The sequence below is a fragment of the Fundulus heteroclitus genome, chromosome 20, assembly GCF_011125445.2.
Source record: "Fundulus heteroclitus isolate FHET01 chromosome 20, MU-UCD_Fhet_4.1, whole genome shotgun sequence".
Classification (NCBI taxonomy): Eukaryota; Metazoa; Chordata; class Actinopteri; order Cyprinodontiformes; family Fundulidae; genus Fundulus; species Fundulus heteroclitus.
Genome location: NC_046380.1, coordinates 7,984,386 through 7,998,336, shown reverse-complemented (window position 1 = coordinate 7,998,336; position 13,951 = coordinate 7,984,386). Strand labels below are relative to the sequence as shown.

Here is a 13,951-nt window from a genome sequence, read left to right as displayed (position 1 = left end):
GCACCTTCTCTTATGAGCCGATGTGGCAAGTGAATTTCTCCAATGTGAGATCAATAAAGCCTATCTTATCTTATCTTAAAGCTAAAAACAAACAAAAAATTAACAGAGGTTTAAATAACACTTATTGAAAAGCATGTTTGCTTTTCAATAAGTAAACCCAAACGGGGGGCATTAATAATCAGAACATACCAGTCATGTAAGATCAGGTTTAACAAGACATTTACGCACTGTGATACAATTTTATCCAAAAATACTTCAAAAGGGGAGATGTCTTAAATGTTGTTTTCATTATTTCAATCAAGCATGATGAGGTGAGTTTGGGAAGAGTGTATGAAGTAGTTCCAAAGGGTCATTAGGTGGACGCTGTAATTTGTAGACAATAGGAACAAATCTTATGGACTGTTGACGTGGAAATGTGTAGACAATAGGAACAAATCTTATGGTCTGTTGACGCCGTAAGGGCCTCCGGGTTGGTTCAGTCCAGGAGCTGGGATCAAGCAGACGGGATGTGATTGGGTCATGGATGTAACTTTCATCGTTGGACCATTGATAGCTGTGCCATTCAGAGGGGGACACTTCAAAGTGGGATGATTCAGAGTCTGACCATTGAACATCTGGTGACTGTTTGAAGAAGAAAAGACTCACAGTTTTGGTTTGCAGAGAGACAACACATTAAGAATCAATTGTCCAAAAGTTTACTGTTTTCTAATAGGGCAAAATTATTAAATAAAACATTGTTTTCTTAAAATATTTTCCCCTTCTACTTTGCATTGTGAACTGGTTGTTTGTTGTTCTTAAAGGGGCGATGACAACAAATTTCAGTTTTCAGAGGTTTTTTGAGTATACTATGATCTGTTGTGGACTGATGAGGCTGTGTAAATGTTAAAACTGAATACCAAAAGGGGGTCAGCTTTGTTGCTTTGCTCAAAAAGGGTCAGCTCAGAAAACGGGTTATCTTTCTACATAGGTTGTCCTTCTACACAATACCTACTCTCCAATCAGAGCACACCATCAAGCAAACAGCTCCTGAACACCTGTCCCCCAAAGCGCCGAGGCAGACACCAGTGGAACCTAAACCCCAGATGCCTGAAAGGACCCCCAGAGCAAAGGTATCCAGGAGGGGCCAACACAGGGAAAGCTGCCTCCCCCATCTGAGGGAAGAGGAAAGACAAGCCCCAGGAAACCCCACAACAGCCACAACACCGAAGCCCCCGAGGGAGCCGCGGGGACGAGCTTGTGGGCTCAGCCAGCAGCCAGCTACACTGGAGCGGATCCAGCCATGGGCACCAGGGACCAGAGATCCAGGGGCACCTCGCCCCCCGGTGGGGGTCCTGACAGAGCCATGGGGCCCAGGCTCCATGAAGCAGACTCCAAGAGCAAGCTGCTGCTAGCCTGAGTACCCAGCCCTGGACACCAAGGACCACCAACGCACCAGCGAGCCAAGGCGCCAGCCAACTGTGGGGAGCAGTCCAAACTCAACCTGACAAATAGACATACAGAAAACCACATACACAGTCACATTCACGCATTCCCAAACTACTGCCCCCACATGCGAACACACCTACAAAAAAGGGGGGGGGGGGGGCGTAGGGCCCGGTGGTGCCGGTGTATGGCAGCCTCGCCTCTGTCAGCCTACCCTAGGGCAGCTGTGGCTACTAACATAGCTCACCTCCGTCAGGGTGTGAATGTGTGTATGAATGGGTATGTGTGTGTGAATGACTATACTGTGCTTTGGAGGTCGTCAAGACTAGTTAAAGTGCTATACAATTACAACCCATTTACCATTTACACACGCTAGCACTCACTACACACATCCTGTATCCCTAGGTCTAGGCACCGCCACCCCAGAGGAGTATCCATACCCAGGACCCAGGAGGTGAACCCTAACATCAAGATGGGGGGGAGAGAGGGACCACCCCAACCCGACCTACCCGGTCAATGCTTTGGTCCTAACCCTCCACCCCAATCCCAGACCAAACGATCCACGGGCCCATCCACCTGGAGATGGGACCAACATGAACTGAACAGGCTACCCAACCAGACGTCATTCTACTTTGTACATCTGGGAAACTGGACTGTCTCCAGGCAAATGTGATGTTATATGCAAAATGTCCCAATGCCTTTGGCAATTTTTAATAGAAATTCATAGCCAAACCAAACCTGTTGCATAACCAATGTAGAACAAAGCTTCTTTCTTGGGCTCTTAGATTCAACCTGTTGTTCTCGCTTCCTTTTTGCTGCTGGAGGCTTCCACTCATCACATTCTGCTGGTTTGGACCTCTTCTGAAGTCCTGTAGGTTTGTGTTAAGAGAAAGAAAACCAAAGATTTAAATGATAATGTGCATATATAGCTATGTTTCCGTCAATGTTTTTATACACATTTTGAAGTATTGCACTAGAAAAGTTTGACTGCAAAAGTCAAAATAATTTCCTCAATTTTAAAAAAAATGGTTTTACGCTTGCTTGAGGTGGTTTTTGGCTTTTCCGAAAAACTGTTAATGTGCAAAACAGGAGATGTAAACATGTTTGCCGATTAAGTTGTTATGTAGCAAACATTTACTTCACATGACTCATCAGCTGTTTCCACCGCCCTCCCTGATATTCCCATAATGCACACAGAAAAAATGCACAATGCATTTTTTTCTCTACATCTCCAGACAGCATATAAGATCACCAGTACTATGTCCTAATACATCTCAACAATCCAGGTAGAAAAAAGAAGGAATAAATAAAAAGTGAGTAAATAAAAACGTTTTAACAATTAAGAACCTATCCAAAAGAAAAAATACATTTGGAAAGAAATGCAATTGGGAACATGCATAATACTCTTTGTCTCTCTTTTTTTTAACATTTTAAAAGTTCTTTCATAAAACATAGATTATGTAGTTTACAGTTTTAATTTGTATAATTTTCAGTTTGAAACAAAAAACTATCCTATTTAGTTCAAGACTATAGTCTCTTTATGTCTTACAGTGATGTCGCATTGTTGCTAAAGATGCCAACATTTTATTTTGTTAAAGAACAAGAGATTAATTAAAGCTTACTGGTTGGAATCTAATTCAACTCTTGTTGAATTAAATTTTTTTACAGGAAAATTGATCATAGTTGTGGTTATGGCATCCGAAGAGGTATAGTTCAGTCCCTGAGTGAGTCAGTTTATCAGTTTTCTGATTTCATCTTGAGTGTTAGTCATCTAAGCATTCTATCTTTTTTACATTAGCAAAGACACTGATATCTACTATTCCAGAACATGTAATATCAGACAAAACACTGGTACAGGCGGATCAATTGATTGCACTCCAAAGTATAAATCTATAAGAACAATAAAGTTGAGGCTACCTCTCTTCAAAGATTTTTTTGTGGCAGATGTTTTTCTTGCACAGGTTGTAGCCTTCTTTCTTTGTCCTCTGGCAGTTTTGACGGTTTTCAGCGTCACCTCCACAGGATAATGGTCACTGATACTAAGAGCCTTAGAAAGCAAAAGAGACAGTGTTCTGTCCTTTAAAATATTGAAAGCTTCTGATAATGTCAGCTGGAAGACATCTGCATTTATGCACACAAAGGGACAATACTTACCACTTTTTTAGTTAGTCTGAACTTTCTCTGAAAGTTGAAAGGCATGGCAGAGTTCGGGACAATAGTATTCACCATTTTCTTTCCATACACCACAATTCTGTTTGAAACAAGACAGATAAGTCTTTTGTCAGTGGGGTTCCAAACATTTGTTTGTTCAACCTGTTATAAAAATAGCATCAACAAAATAAAGTATATGTACAGATAATAGATAGAACTTTTGGATGGTGACAAACATTTGGCTCAAATCTCTTTTCTTTTTCAGAGCTGAGCAACAGCCATGATGGCTCAATCATGTGGAAAAGTAAGAACATCCACATATGACACCTGTCATGGTTGAGTTTTAGTTTGGCTTTGTTTTTTTCTGTTATTTTAATTTTTTCATCTCTTTGGGGTTAGGTTTGACTTTATTTATTGTTAGTTTGCATTGTCATCAGTTGTTTTCTGTCATCTTCACTTCACCTCCTCAGCAGTCAGTCCCCCCATGTTAACATTTACTAGTTAATTAGCCAGACTCTATTTCCACCTGTTAAGTGCTCTATTTAAACCTCCCTCTGCCTTCAGTTCAGCACTGGGCCGTCTTCTGCTTTCCACCACTCCATGCCAGTCCCTATGTTAGTCTTTGTATTCTGCTGTTTGTTCCTGGAAGAAGCTCTGCTCTTTGTCCAGGTGTCTTCTGTGAATTGCTAACCTGACAAGCTGCTCTGGAGAAGTTCTGCTCTGTGCCCTGGTCTCTTACTCTCTCTCTCTCTCTCTCACTCTCTCTCTCTCTCTCTCTCTCTCTCTCTCTCTCTCTCTCTCTCTCTCTCTCTCTATATATATATATATATATATATATATATATATATATATATATATATATATATATATATATATATATATATATATATATATATATATATATATTAGGGCTGGGCAAGTTAACGCGTTAATTTCGCGTTAATTCATTAGACTATTAACGGCGATATTTATTTTATCGCGCATTAACGCATGTCAGCTTTCAGTCAGTGTCAGTCAGCAGGCACGCTGACTGCAGCGCGCTGTCACGGCAGCCCTCCCGCTCCCCCTCCCCTCTCGTACATGGCTCAGCGGCACCAGCCAATCAGCACGCAGGCTCAGCCTGGCCCGCGCACTCAGCTCTCACACAAACTTAATACACAAACAGCTGAGAGAGAACGCAGCAGCGAAAAAACATGAACAGAGGAAGTAGCACCGTTCGGCTTTATTTTAATACCGTAAATGAAATCAAGCTGTATGTTTTGTAAAAAGCCGGTTCATTTCAGTGGAAACACAACAAATTTCTCTAAGCACGTGAAAAAACATGAAAACGTCGAGCCCCAGAAACGGAGAGAGGAGACGAAACTTCTCTCATTGCCCCGACAGACCCACAGACTGATGTCTCTGACTGAGGCGTTTTAGTCCTCCAGGGAACATCCAGGTAGATCAGTGGATGGATGGATGGATGGATGGATGGATGGATGGATGGATGGATGGATGTTACTGGAGCCCACACATAACATGTAATTAAGACCTTGAAAGAACCCAGTACATATATTAAAAAGTGTTATTTAAGATAAGATAACATTAGCTAATCCTTTTTTTATCCCACGACGGGGAAATTAATAGGATTAAAGCAACAGGCAGGTGCACACAACACAGACAAAATTACATAAGGATTGAAATATATAAGAGGTGGATTAGCGAAAAAACACTGAACATAACATTATTATTATTATTATTATTATTATTATTATTATTATTATTATTATTATTATTATTAAATTGTAATAATAAAATAAAAACCACAAAACCCAAAAGGTCAACAGTTTCATGATACATCAAGCTTAGGGACTGGCTAATATACAGCAGGTCAAAAAAGGCCATATTTTGGCTGCAGTGCTTGTTCTCTTATGAAGAAAAGATCAACTAGTGCACTAAATTCAATAGATGGGTTGAAAATATCCAGTATAAAATAAGTGCTACAAATGTTACAACACTTTTGTTCATATGGCAGCAGAACATTAAAATAAAAGTGCTCTTTACACTACTTTTGAATTCATTCTTGGAGTTTGTAAATACAATGCGATTAATCGCGATTAATCGCGATTAATCAGGGCGATTAATCGCGATTAAATATTTTAATCGTTGCCCAGCCCTAATATATATATATATATATATATATATATATATATATATATATACATATCACAACATCACAATTCATTAAGACTGAGAAGGGTGACTGCACAAAATACTGTATCATGAGGTTTTATACATTCTTTGTAATACATCTTTAAAAGCTTTTGTCAGTATGTTTTGTTTTAAATGTTCTAATTTTTATTTGTTTTCAATGACTGGGCCATTTTATTTCTCATTTATTTAAAGGTAAACCCACAAAGTGTAAAATGTTTTTTTACTGTGACTGAGCAAGCAAAGCCTACATTTCTCACCTGTCATAGGTGTGCTCGTTTGAATTACTAGTTGTTGTGTCTGCCGTATCGTCTATCAGCCAGTAGAAGGGAGGATAGTTGAGGCGTATCTTTTCCTTCTTCTTCTTGGAAAGATATGGACCTGCTGCATTGAAGTCTCCCAAAATCATAATGTTCTGAAAAGGAAATAAAATATTTTGAAAAGACATGTATCACGTCATTGTCAATATTAACAAATATAGTAATATTAGCAAAACCAACTTTTTTATTATTTTTTAATATGTTTTCTTCCATTGATCTTAACTATAAGAAGCACATTATGAGAGAAAAAGTGAGGATGCAGATTAAAGTTGTGAATATTTATATAATCATACTACAGTGGTGCAAAGGTGTATAAATTCTAAGTAAATATACAAGAAAGTCTAGTTAAATTCACATTCTAAAATTTGGCATGGATAACAATCGTTAATTTTATATTCCTTACGGTGGTTTTCCATTTCTTTTTTACACTTGTAACCACATCATAGAGCTCATCCAATTCTTTAAAAGCGTCCCTTGGCCGGGTGTGGACAGGGATCAGGACCAAATCTCCAACAGCTGTTAGTGGGAGAGATGACAGAAATCCTAAAAAAAACAGAACTCTTAAACACATGTTGAACAATCCATTCTTAGAAAACATTTAACCAATCAGAATAATAGAAAGAACTTAACTGCATTGCTTGATATCTAGGATCATTTGGAATGTATTTACTTGGAATATGTACAATTCGATTTAATTTCACTTTGTAAATGTGGAGATGACATGTCCAACTTGCACTTTAGCATTAAATTTAATTGGTTTTAATAAATAAAAAAGCTTTGGCATTTTCTAGAACTGAACAAATTACTCTTAAATCCTAAGAAATAAATGACAGCATTCATACAGTGATTTATATGTTGCTATGTGCATCTGTTTAAGTCAATTCACACATGAAATATCAGTTATTATCAACTACATAATCTTAATTCTATGTCTTGTTGCAATCAAACTTCTGTTTAGGCCTCTGTTTCCTGTTTTAAATTAGCAAGTTGCCTTTGCTAACTTGTCTGATTATCTAGGAGAAAACAGAAGAAGGATTTAACTATAAAAAAAACTTTAAGGAATATTTTTGACATATTTAAAACTACAATTTATTTTTAAACAGATCTTCATTCAGTTGTTTTTGTTAAAAAATTATGGAAATGACAAAAATAAATTAAAACAGAAGATTCCGGCTTTGTAAAACATAGCTCATAGCAGTAATTGTTTGTTTTTTAATTGTCAGTAATGAATATTGTAGGTGTAGTGCCATTGAGCCATGATGAAAAATAAAATCAGATTGGATTGGGATCAATGTGAGTTGGGACCCTCACATGCACAAAGGACCTCCCCTTTGCAGGGGTCCCCTGTTGCTATAAAACTTTCCTCCCACAGGACAAAGCTCAGTCTTTTACTTCTGACCAGACTTCCCTCGGACAATTCCTTCCTGGAGCACTCCAGAACAAAGCACATTTTTCTTCCTGGCGAAACCAAAGGGAGAGGAGAGGGCCTCTTTGGGGGCCTCAAGGCCCCCAAAGCCCCAGCTGCACGGAAAGTGCTGCTAAACTCATCTGCCTGCTTCGATGGAGTGACCAGGGCGAAAGAGGGGAATTCTCGCCCTCCCGGAGATTCATCACACCCATTGAAGCTAAGTTGCACTCTGACTTCTGCGCAACCAGCCGCGAAGCACAGAATGCCGAAACAGCTTTGTTTATTTCTGTCAGCTGTCTGCTGAACATCTAGGCCTTGACCGATGCTCCACACTCTAGCAAGCTCATGCCTCCAAGCTGCCCGACCACGCTGTCAGTAAGCTCATGGCCGGATCTGCAGAGCTAAGCCACTAGCCGCTGCTGAAGAAACAATGGTTCCATTTTCACTGCCTTCCTTGGATGACCAGAGTGGACGGAACTCACACGAGGCACCAACAGGTTGGACAGAGAGACCCAAAAGGGACAGGTTACATCATCATTGAAAAATGTTTATGCAAGGCGTTGCATGGGTTTTAAACAATGAAAGAGCTAACGGAGATAGCTCATTGGTAGCATTCGGTACCATGTCATTGTCGAGTGTGTTTTTATGGTTATAACAAATGTTATATCCACAAGGGTCTCATACATTGATGGGACATTAATGTTTATGTTTTTCGACCCACTCGTTATGACTAAAATAAAACCAAAGCTTTTATCGGTTGGCGCCGAAAGTCCCCTAACCAAAATGCTATTAGCTTCAGGTAAGTTCCGGTTCTGTTTTTTTCTACAAAAGCCCATTCCAAGAATAAAGCTTGATCGTTTTGCTCCCGGTCGTTCGATAGCGCTATAAGCCTTATTCCCGCATTAATATTGAATATTAATGTCGGTTTAAAGGCAATTTTGATAACTTTAGGAGCTACCGAATTTAGCGTCTAATCGCTACAGCGCCCCCTAGCTCCCAGAGTTATCATTGCATTGATAAATTCTAGCACTCCCAAAGTAATAATTTTACTGAGCAAATCAGTCTTTAGAATGTTATTTACTCAAAATAGTGTTCTGGTTAACTTGGGATTTGCATTGTGAATGTGTTGAAAACATGCCAAATGTTGTTCTGAATTAGTTAAATTAATTTAACTCCATTCCATGCTTTTTGAATCAGATCTGCAGATAACCAGATTCACTGAATTATTCTGATTATGATCAATTACTTTTGTTTTGTCTTTTGTTTCTTCTTGCTTGTAAATAGTTCCTTAGCTTAGCTTATGTTTATCTTCATTTTGCTTAGTAGTTTAGTTAAGTTTCACTATCTTAGTAGAGAGAGTTTATTGATCAAAATATAGTGTTACAGTTTTTATTGGTTGCTTTGACCTGTTTGAAGAAACTGGCAACCTCTCAGTTTTCAGCATCACCATCTCAGCAGAGCAAAAGACACTTCTTGCAAATGAGTTAACCCATTTTCATTGGTTTGACGCATTTTCCCCACCCTTTTGCAAAACAGTTAACGCATATGTCATTCATGCAGTCCAAACTCCATTGCTTTAGCCGTGGTAGCAAAACAGAAACCACATGTTCCAAGCTCTTAGAAACTTCTTGCTCAGAATGAAATCACTGAAGCACCTGATTGACACCTCTTTACACAATTTTTAAATTTGCAGTCAGTTTGCAGGCTTTACGTAAAAGGAGCAATGTTGTGTGTTGTTCTTTGCAAGCATGGATGTTCTAAGGCAGATGAGAGTCAGAGTAAGAGGTAGATGGGTCAGGGGACGAAGTTTATGAGAAAGAGGAATCTGTGTGCGAGGTGGCAGTGTAGCTGGAAGGGCTGAAGTTACAGATGAAATTTGGGCAACTATGATTGATCATGTGGTAAATCACCGCCTTTCACTTAGAGGGGGGGGGGGGGGGGGGGGGGGGGGGGGGACAAAGAGTCCAAACTTCTCTCAATAGAAACATGGTTGCATCCATGGTAAGAGTTTTTCTACTGGAGAACAGGTATTGCTGCTGTACAGTATATACATCTCTATCTATTCCTATAGAGGAATTCTTCAGTGCATGGAGATGGAAGGTATATGATCACTGTCCCTATGAGCAGATGCCCTTGCTCAATGCAATGTCTGCTGCTGCCTATGGTATAGACGCAGAGGCATGTCAAGGATGGATCAGGCATGCAAGAAGATTTTTCCCTAAGTGCATCGCATGCAAAAATATTGAATGTGATGTAGATGAGGCCATGTGGCCTATTCGTCAGGATAGAATGGACTAGAAGGAACAAACAGCCCTAGTATTTTCTGTTGGAATCTTTCATTTTTGGGAATATTTCATTTGTTTATCTGGAAAAAAAGAATGAAGAATCAATAAAATTTGCATCACAACATATTTGCTTCTGGATCAATTTTTGGCAAAAAGGCAAATTTGACTACAAATGACACTGACATGTAAGCTGCGTACAGTCTTTGGCTACAATGAACCAGCAATGCTCCACTGATTCACATTGAGTGTGGTATTTTGTATTTTGTTGCCCCTTGTGTAACGAATGATTGGAAGGGCTCAAACATTTGTGTGCAAGTTGTGTTGTTAGAGGGCAAATTTTGCTTTTGGTTCATATTTTAAATGTTTTGGCAGAGTTGGAGCCTTTTGCAAACAAAATTTGCTATTTTGACCATTGTTGCCACTGTTTAGGCCTCTGCGTTAACTGTTTTGAAAAATGTGGGTTTTGAGTTGACTGCTGCGTCAAAGCAACCAATAAAAACTGTAATTCAGATAAACAGCATTACATAGTGATTTTCTCTGGATGTTCATTTTATTTCTGTTATTAAATTCTTGAACTTGAAAAGAAGTTGTCACTCCTTTATTCTATGTGTGTGCAGGGTTTGCTGTTAAAAGATCGCTAGTGCTCGAATTCACCCCTTTCAACCATTGTTCTAATATTAGCTTAAGAGCTGATTATCACCAGGCACTATTTAACAGACAGAGAGTTATTTATGAAACATTAAATAACTTTAAACAGTGTATAATTGCACAACATAGGTTTGACCTGAAAAGTTTGTTCACCACAGATAGATTAATGAAATCATTAGATGAACGGTACAGACCCGTGTTAGGACAGTGGAAGCGCAGTACGAAGGGCTCCCGGTCAAAGGCGTCTTCATCTCCCGGCTGATTGTCTTCATACTGATACTGACCTGTTAGCTTGACCTCGTCTTTTCTGGAACACATACAAAGCGGCACAGGGAGAAGTTACTTTCTGTTATGGGATGAAGATCCTTTCACAATCGTGTTTCTGCTTTTAATATTTTTGATATTCCCATATGGTAGCAGTTTTAAGGGTCATAGCAAAAGTTTTAGAAGCAAAAGAGTTTTGCAGATGTCTGGCGTCTGTGGTGGCAAGTTGAAATGACACCAGTGTTGTGCATGGGATAAGAGTAAAAGCATCTGCTGTGACTGCACTGTTCCTTTGTTTAGATGTCTTCTGAAGTAAAAGAGCTATAAATATAGAAGTTAGCCCACGTTCTCTTCCTAATGCATTTATTACAGTGTAGACTCAGCAAAGTAGACAGGTGTATGAGCACATACAAATAAACTGACTAATCCAGAGGATAACTCGTTTTACATTTAATTGCAAGGGCACGTATGGGAAAAGAAAACAAATAATATTCACCAATATTCATTCATCTCCAAAACTCACACTATGCACCTTCAAAAAGATCTCTACCACTAGAAATAACACTGAGTTTACCTGTAGAAACAAACAAATTTCTCCTTGTAGGCGTTTCTGCCGAGACTTGAGCTGCAGATCATTTTATATTTCCGACCACTGTTGATAACACACAACATGAGAAAATATTAATTTAGAGGAGAGACAACATTTTTGTGTGCCCGAGTTGTTGCTTTTTGCTCTCTTCAGTTATAATCACAGCTTTTGGCCATTCATTTCCTTCTATGCATTTCTATAAACTCAGACTAAACTTTTAAAAACACTTTAAAAGTCCATCAGCATATTTTATACATCTGTATCTGTCAGTTTCTTTCTATAGACAACTAAAATGTAAAATACAATTTACACTCACGCAGCAGAGTTGAGCTTTTTCAGCAGCAGCTTCATTGCGTCTCCACTTTTATCCATCACCTCCAAAATGAACACCATGCTGTACTGAGAGAGGATCTAGGAAAGCAAGTGAGTTATAGGAATATATGCATTACAGGTTTTAGTTTTGCTATATTTCTTTTCATTTTATTTTCTATTTAATTTGCCAGAACAGATCTGCATTAGGAATAACCTTTCTTACCTTAATAAGGTAGTCGGAAACAGTTTTATTTTTGACTTTTCGAAGTCCCAATTTTTTCACGTTGAAGGCTGCCACTTTCATTTTCCTCTCACTTTTTTTAAACCACACAATAAAATTGAATGTTAACGAATATATAGTCAACACTTTAAAGGGACAAAATATGACAAAATAAAATAAAACTGCAAGTATAAAACCACATCCACAGTAGGTAAAAAAAAATAATTACATGTCATGTCAATTCAGAGTTTTAACTTATGTATGATTTGGCTTTTCCCAGTAGTTAATATGATTTAATGTGGTTTAACTCTAGCCACAAGTTTAAAAAGCTTGCAGATTCCAACATAATATTATTTCCAAATCAAAGATGAAGTAAAAATGGAAAATGTTGTGGAAACTTCTAGTGAAAAAGCGACTAAAGTAATATAGAAGGATAGTTATACTATTTTGAAAAAGCTTTTCCACCTCTTCATCTTCAGGGTCCAAAAAAGTAGACTCCTTTGAAATCTTTGAATGTATTCTGGAATGGTACTAGTTCAGGGGTTTGTTTACGCTTACAATTCTTTTTAAACCAATTAAAAGTTACCAGAAATATAACTCTGAACCACTTTTTTAGGAAAACTGAATCTGAATCCGTCTTAAAACAAAACTTAAAACGTGCAAGATAGTGCTTTAGCAAAATTGTGTAGACTAAATTGGGTTTATTAGGTTTATTTATTGTCTCATTGTTTGATATTGAAGGGAGTGTTTTTAGGTGTAGAGTTAGGAAGTTTATAAAAGAGAAAAATTTCCGTCTAAAAAAGCTTGTTAACTGAACAAAAGTCCAGTTGCCTCCGATTTATGCCCTGTTTGCTGTTGCAATATCACGGATAACTGAGAATTTGCTCAGGCACGTAGCTGGTTATTAAACAAAAAAGAAGCCAAATAAAAAGCTTTAAAGCACTTTAGAAATGGTATAACCACTTTTTATAGATGCTCTTAAAAAACAGTATTTGGAGGGGTTTGGAGTAATACGTAGCAATATAAGAAATATTTAATATCTAATGCTTTAATATCTAAAGCATCACACACTTATAAATGGAACAAAAAAACAGCTATTTTACTTTCCTGATTTAAAAATCTAACTGAACAAATTTTATGTTTGTAAAAGACTGACTGGTAAGGTTGAAAAATAAAATAAAATACTTACAAATGTAGTAAAAATAAGCAGAGTCAAAGAAGCGTGAAAAGTAAAGCAACTTGTTTACCCTAAAGGAAACCACACTGTGCAGAAACAGGAAAGCCAAAACTGTAAATCCCCCAAACTGAACCACACCCATCAAGATCTGCCAAATGTTCTTTGCATTTCCTGCTTCTGTAAGTGCATCTGAGGTAAGGGGACTTTTTTAATAGTCACAGTCAACAAGACATGATGTTTGGTACTTGGCAAGTGGACTGAGAACAGGACTCCCTTGAAAAAAGAGGTTATTCTCACCGGGACTTTCCTGTTTAAATAGAGATTAAATAAATAAATATACATGTGGACATTATGTTAGGTTAGTTTAATGAATGAAAGATGAACGAAAGAGTAATAAAAATATTGTTACTTCATTGAACAACAAAAACTTGCTGAATTTAGTAAAGTAAATAAACACAATTAGGTCAACACCTTAAATAATTTATTCCTCCTGCACTCTAGATCTACCTCAACCGTCAAGCAATAGTATAATAGCATCTATATCTGTCAGTTTCTTGCTATAAACAACTAAAATGTTTTTATTGTTTTCCTATGGTGGGAAAATTTGGACAAATTACTACTGCAGAACCACAGTTTTATCAAAACTCCATTTCATCAGTAAAATTCTTAAAAAAAACCCTCTTAAAAATGACTAGTCGCTTTGACATTTTCCAGTCAGGTTTCCGTGCTCACCCTACCCAGTGTCACAGAAAAACATGTAATATCCACGTTGGTCCACAGAGTGAAACGTATTTTTGTCACAAAATTTTACTTGGCCTATTCATTTACATTGGCTTGCAACCAGGTGACGTGTCTATCAAGTTTTCCTCAGTGAAAAAAAAAGAACATGGCTGTCATTGCCCAGGGAAAAGTGAACGTTGAAAGGGTTCCTCGATTAGTTGTAACAATGGAATTTATATGAGAAA

At 38.0% G+C, this 13,951-nt stretch overlaps 1 protein-coding gene across 1 annotated transcript; it reads right to left on the bottom strand.

Annotated features, from left to right (window-relative positions):
* LOC105918295 (deoxyribonuclease-1) lies at positions 1-13,087 on the bottom strand. The gene is made up of 11 exons (XM_021311029.2): positions 12,999-13,087; positions 11,813-11,903; positions 11,594-11,688; positions 11,263-11,340; positions 10,619-10,731; positions 6,487-6,599; positions 6,024-6,178; positions 3,577-3,673; positions 3,340-3,469; positions 2,161-2,291; positions 1-621 (listed from the first exon to the last, which is right to left on the bottom strand). The coding sequence occupies exons 2-11, from the start codon at positions 11,891-11,893 to the stop codon at positions 298-300; spliced, it is 1,317 nt and encodes a 438-aa protein (XP_021166704.2). The 5' UTR covers positions 11,894-11,903; positions 12,999-13,087; the 3' UTR covers positions 1-297.
* Between the last annotated feature and the right edge of the window lie 864 nt (positions 13,088-13,951).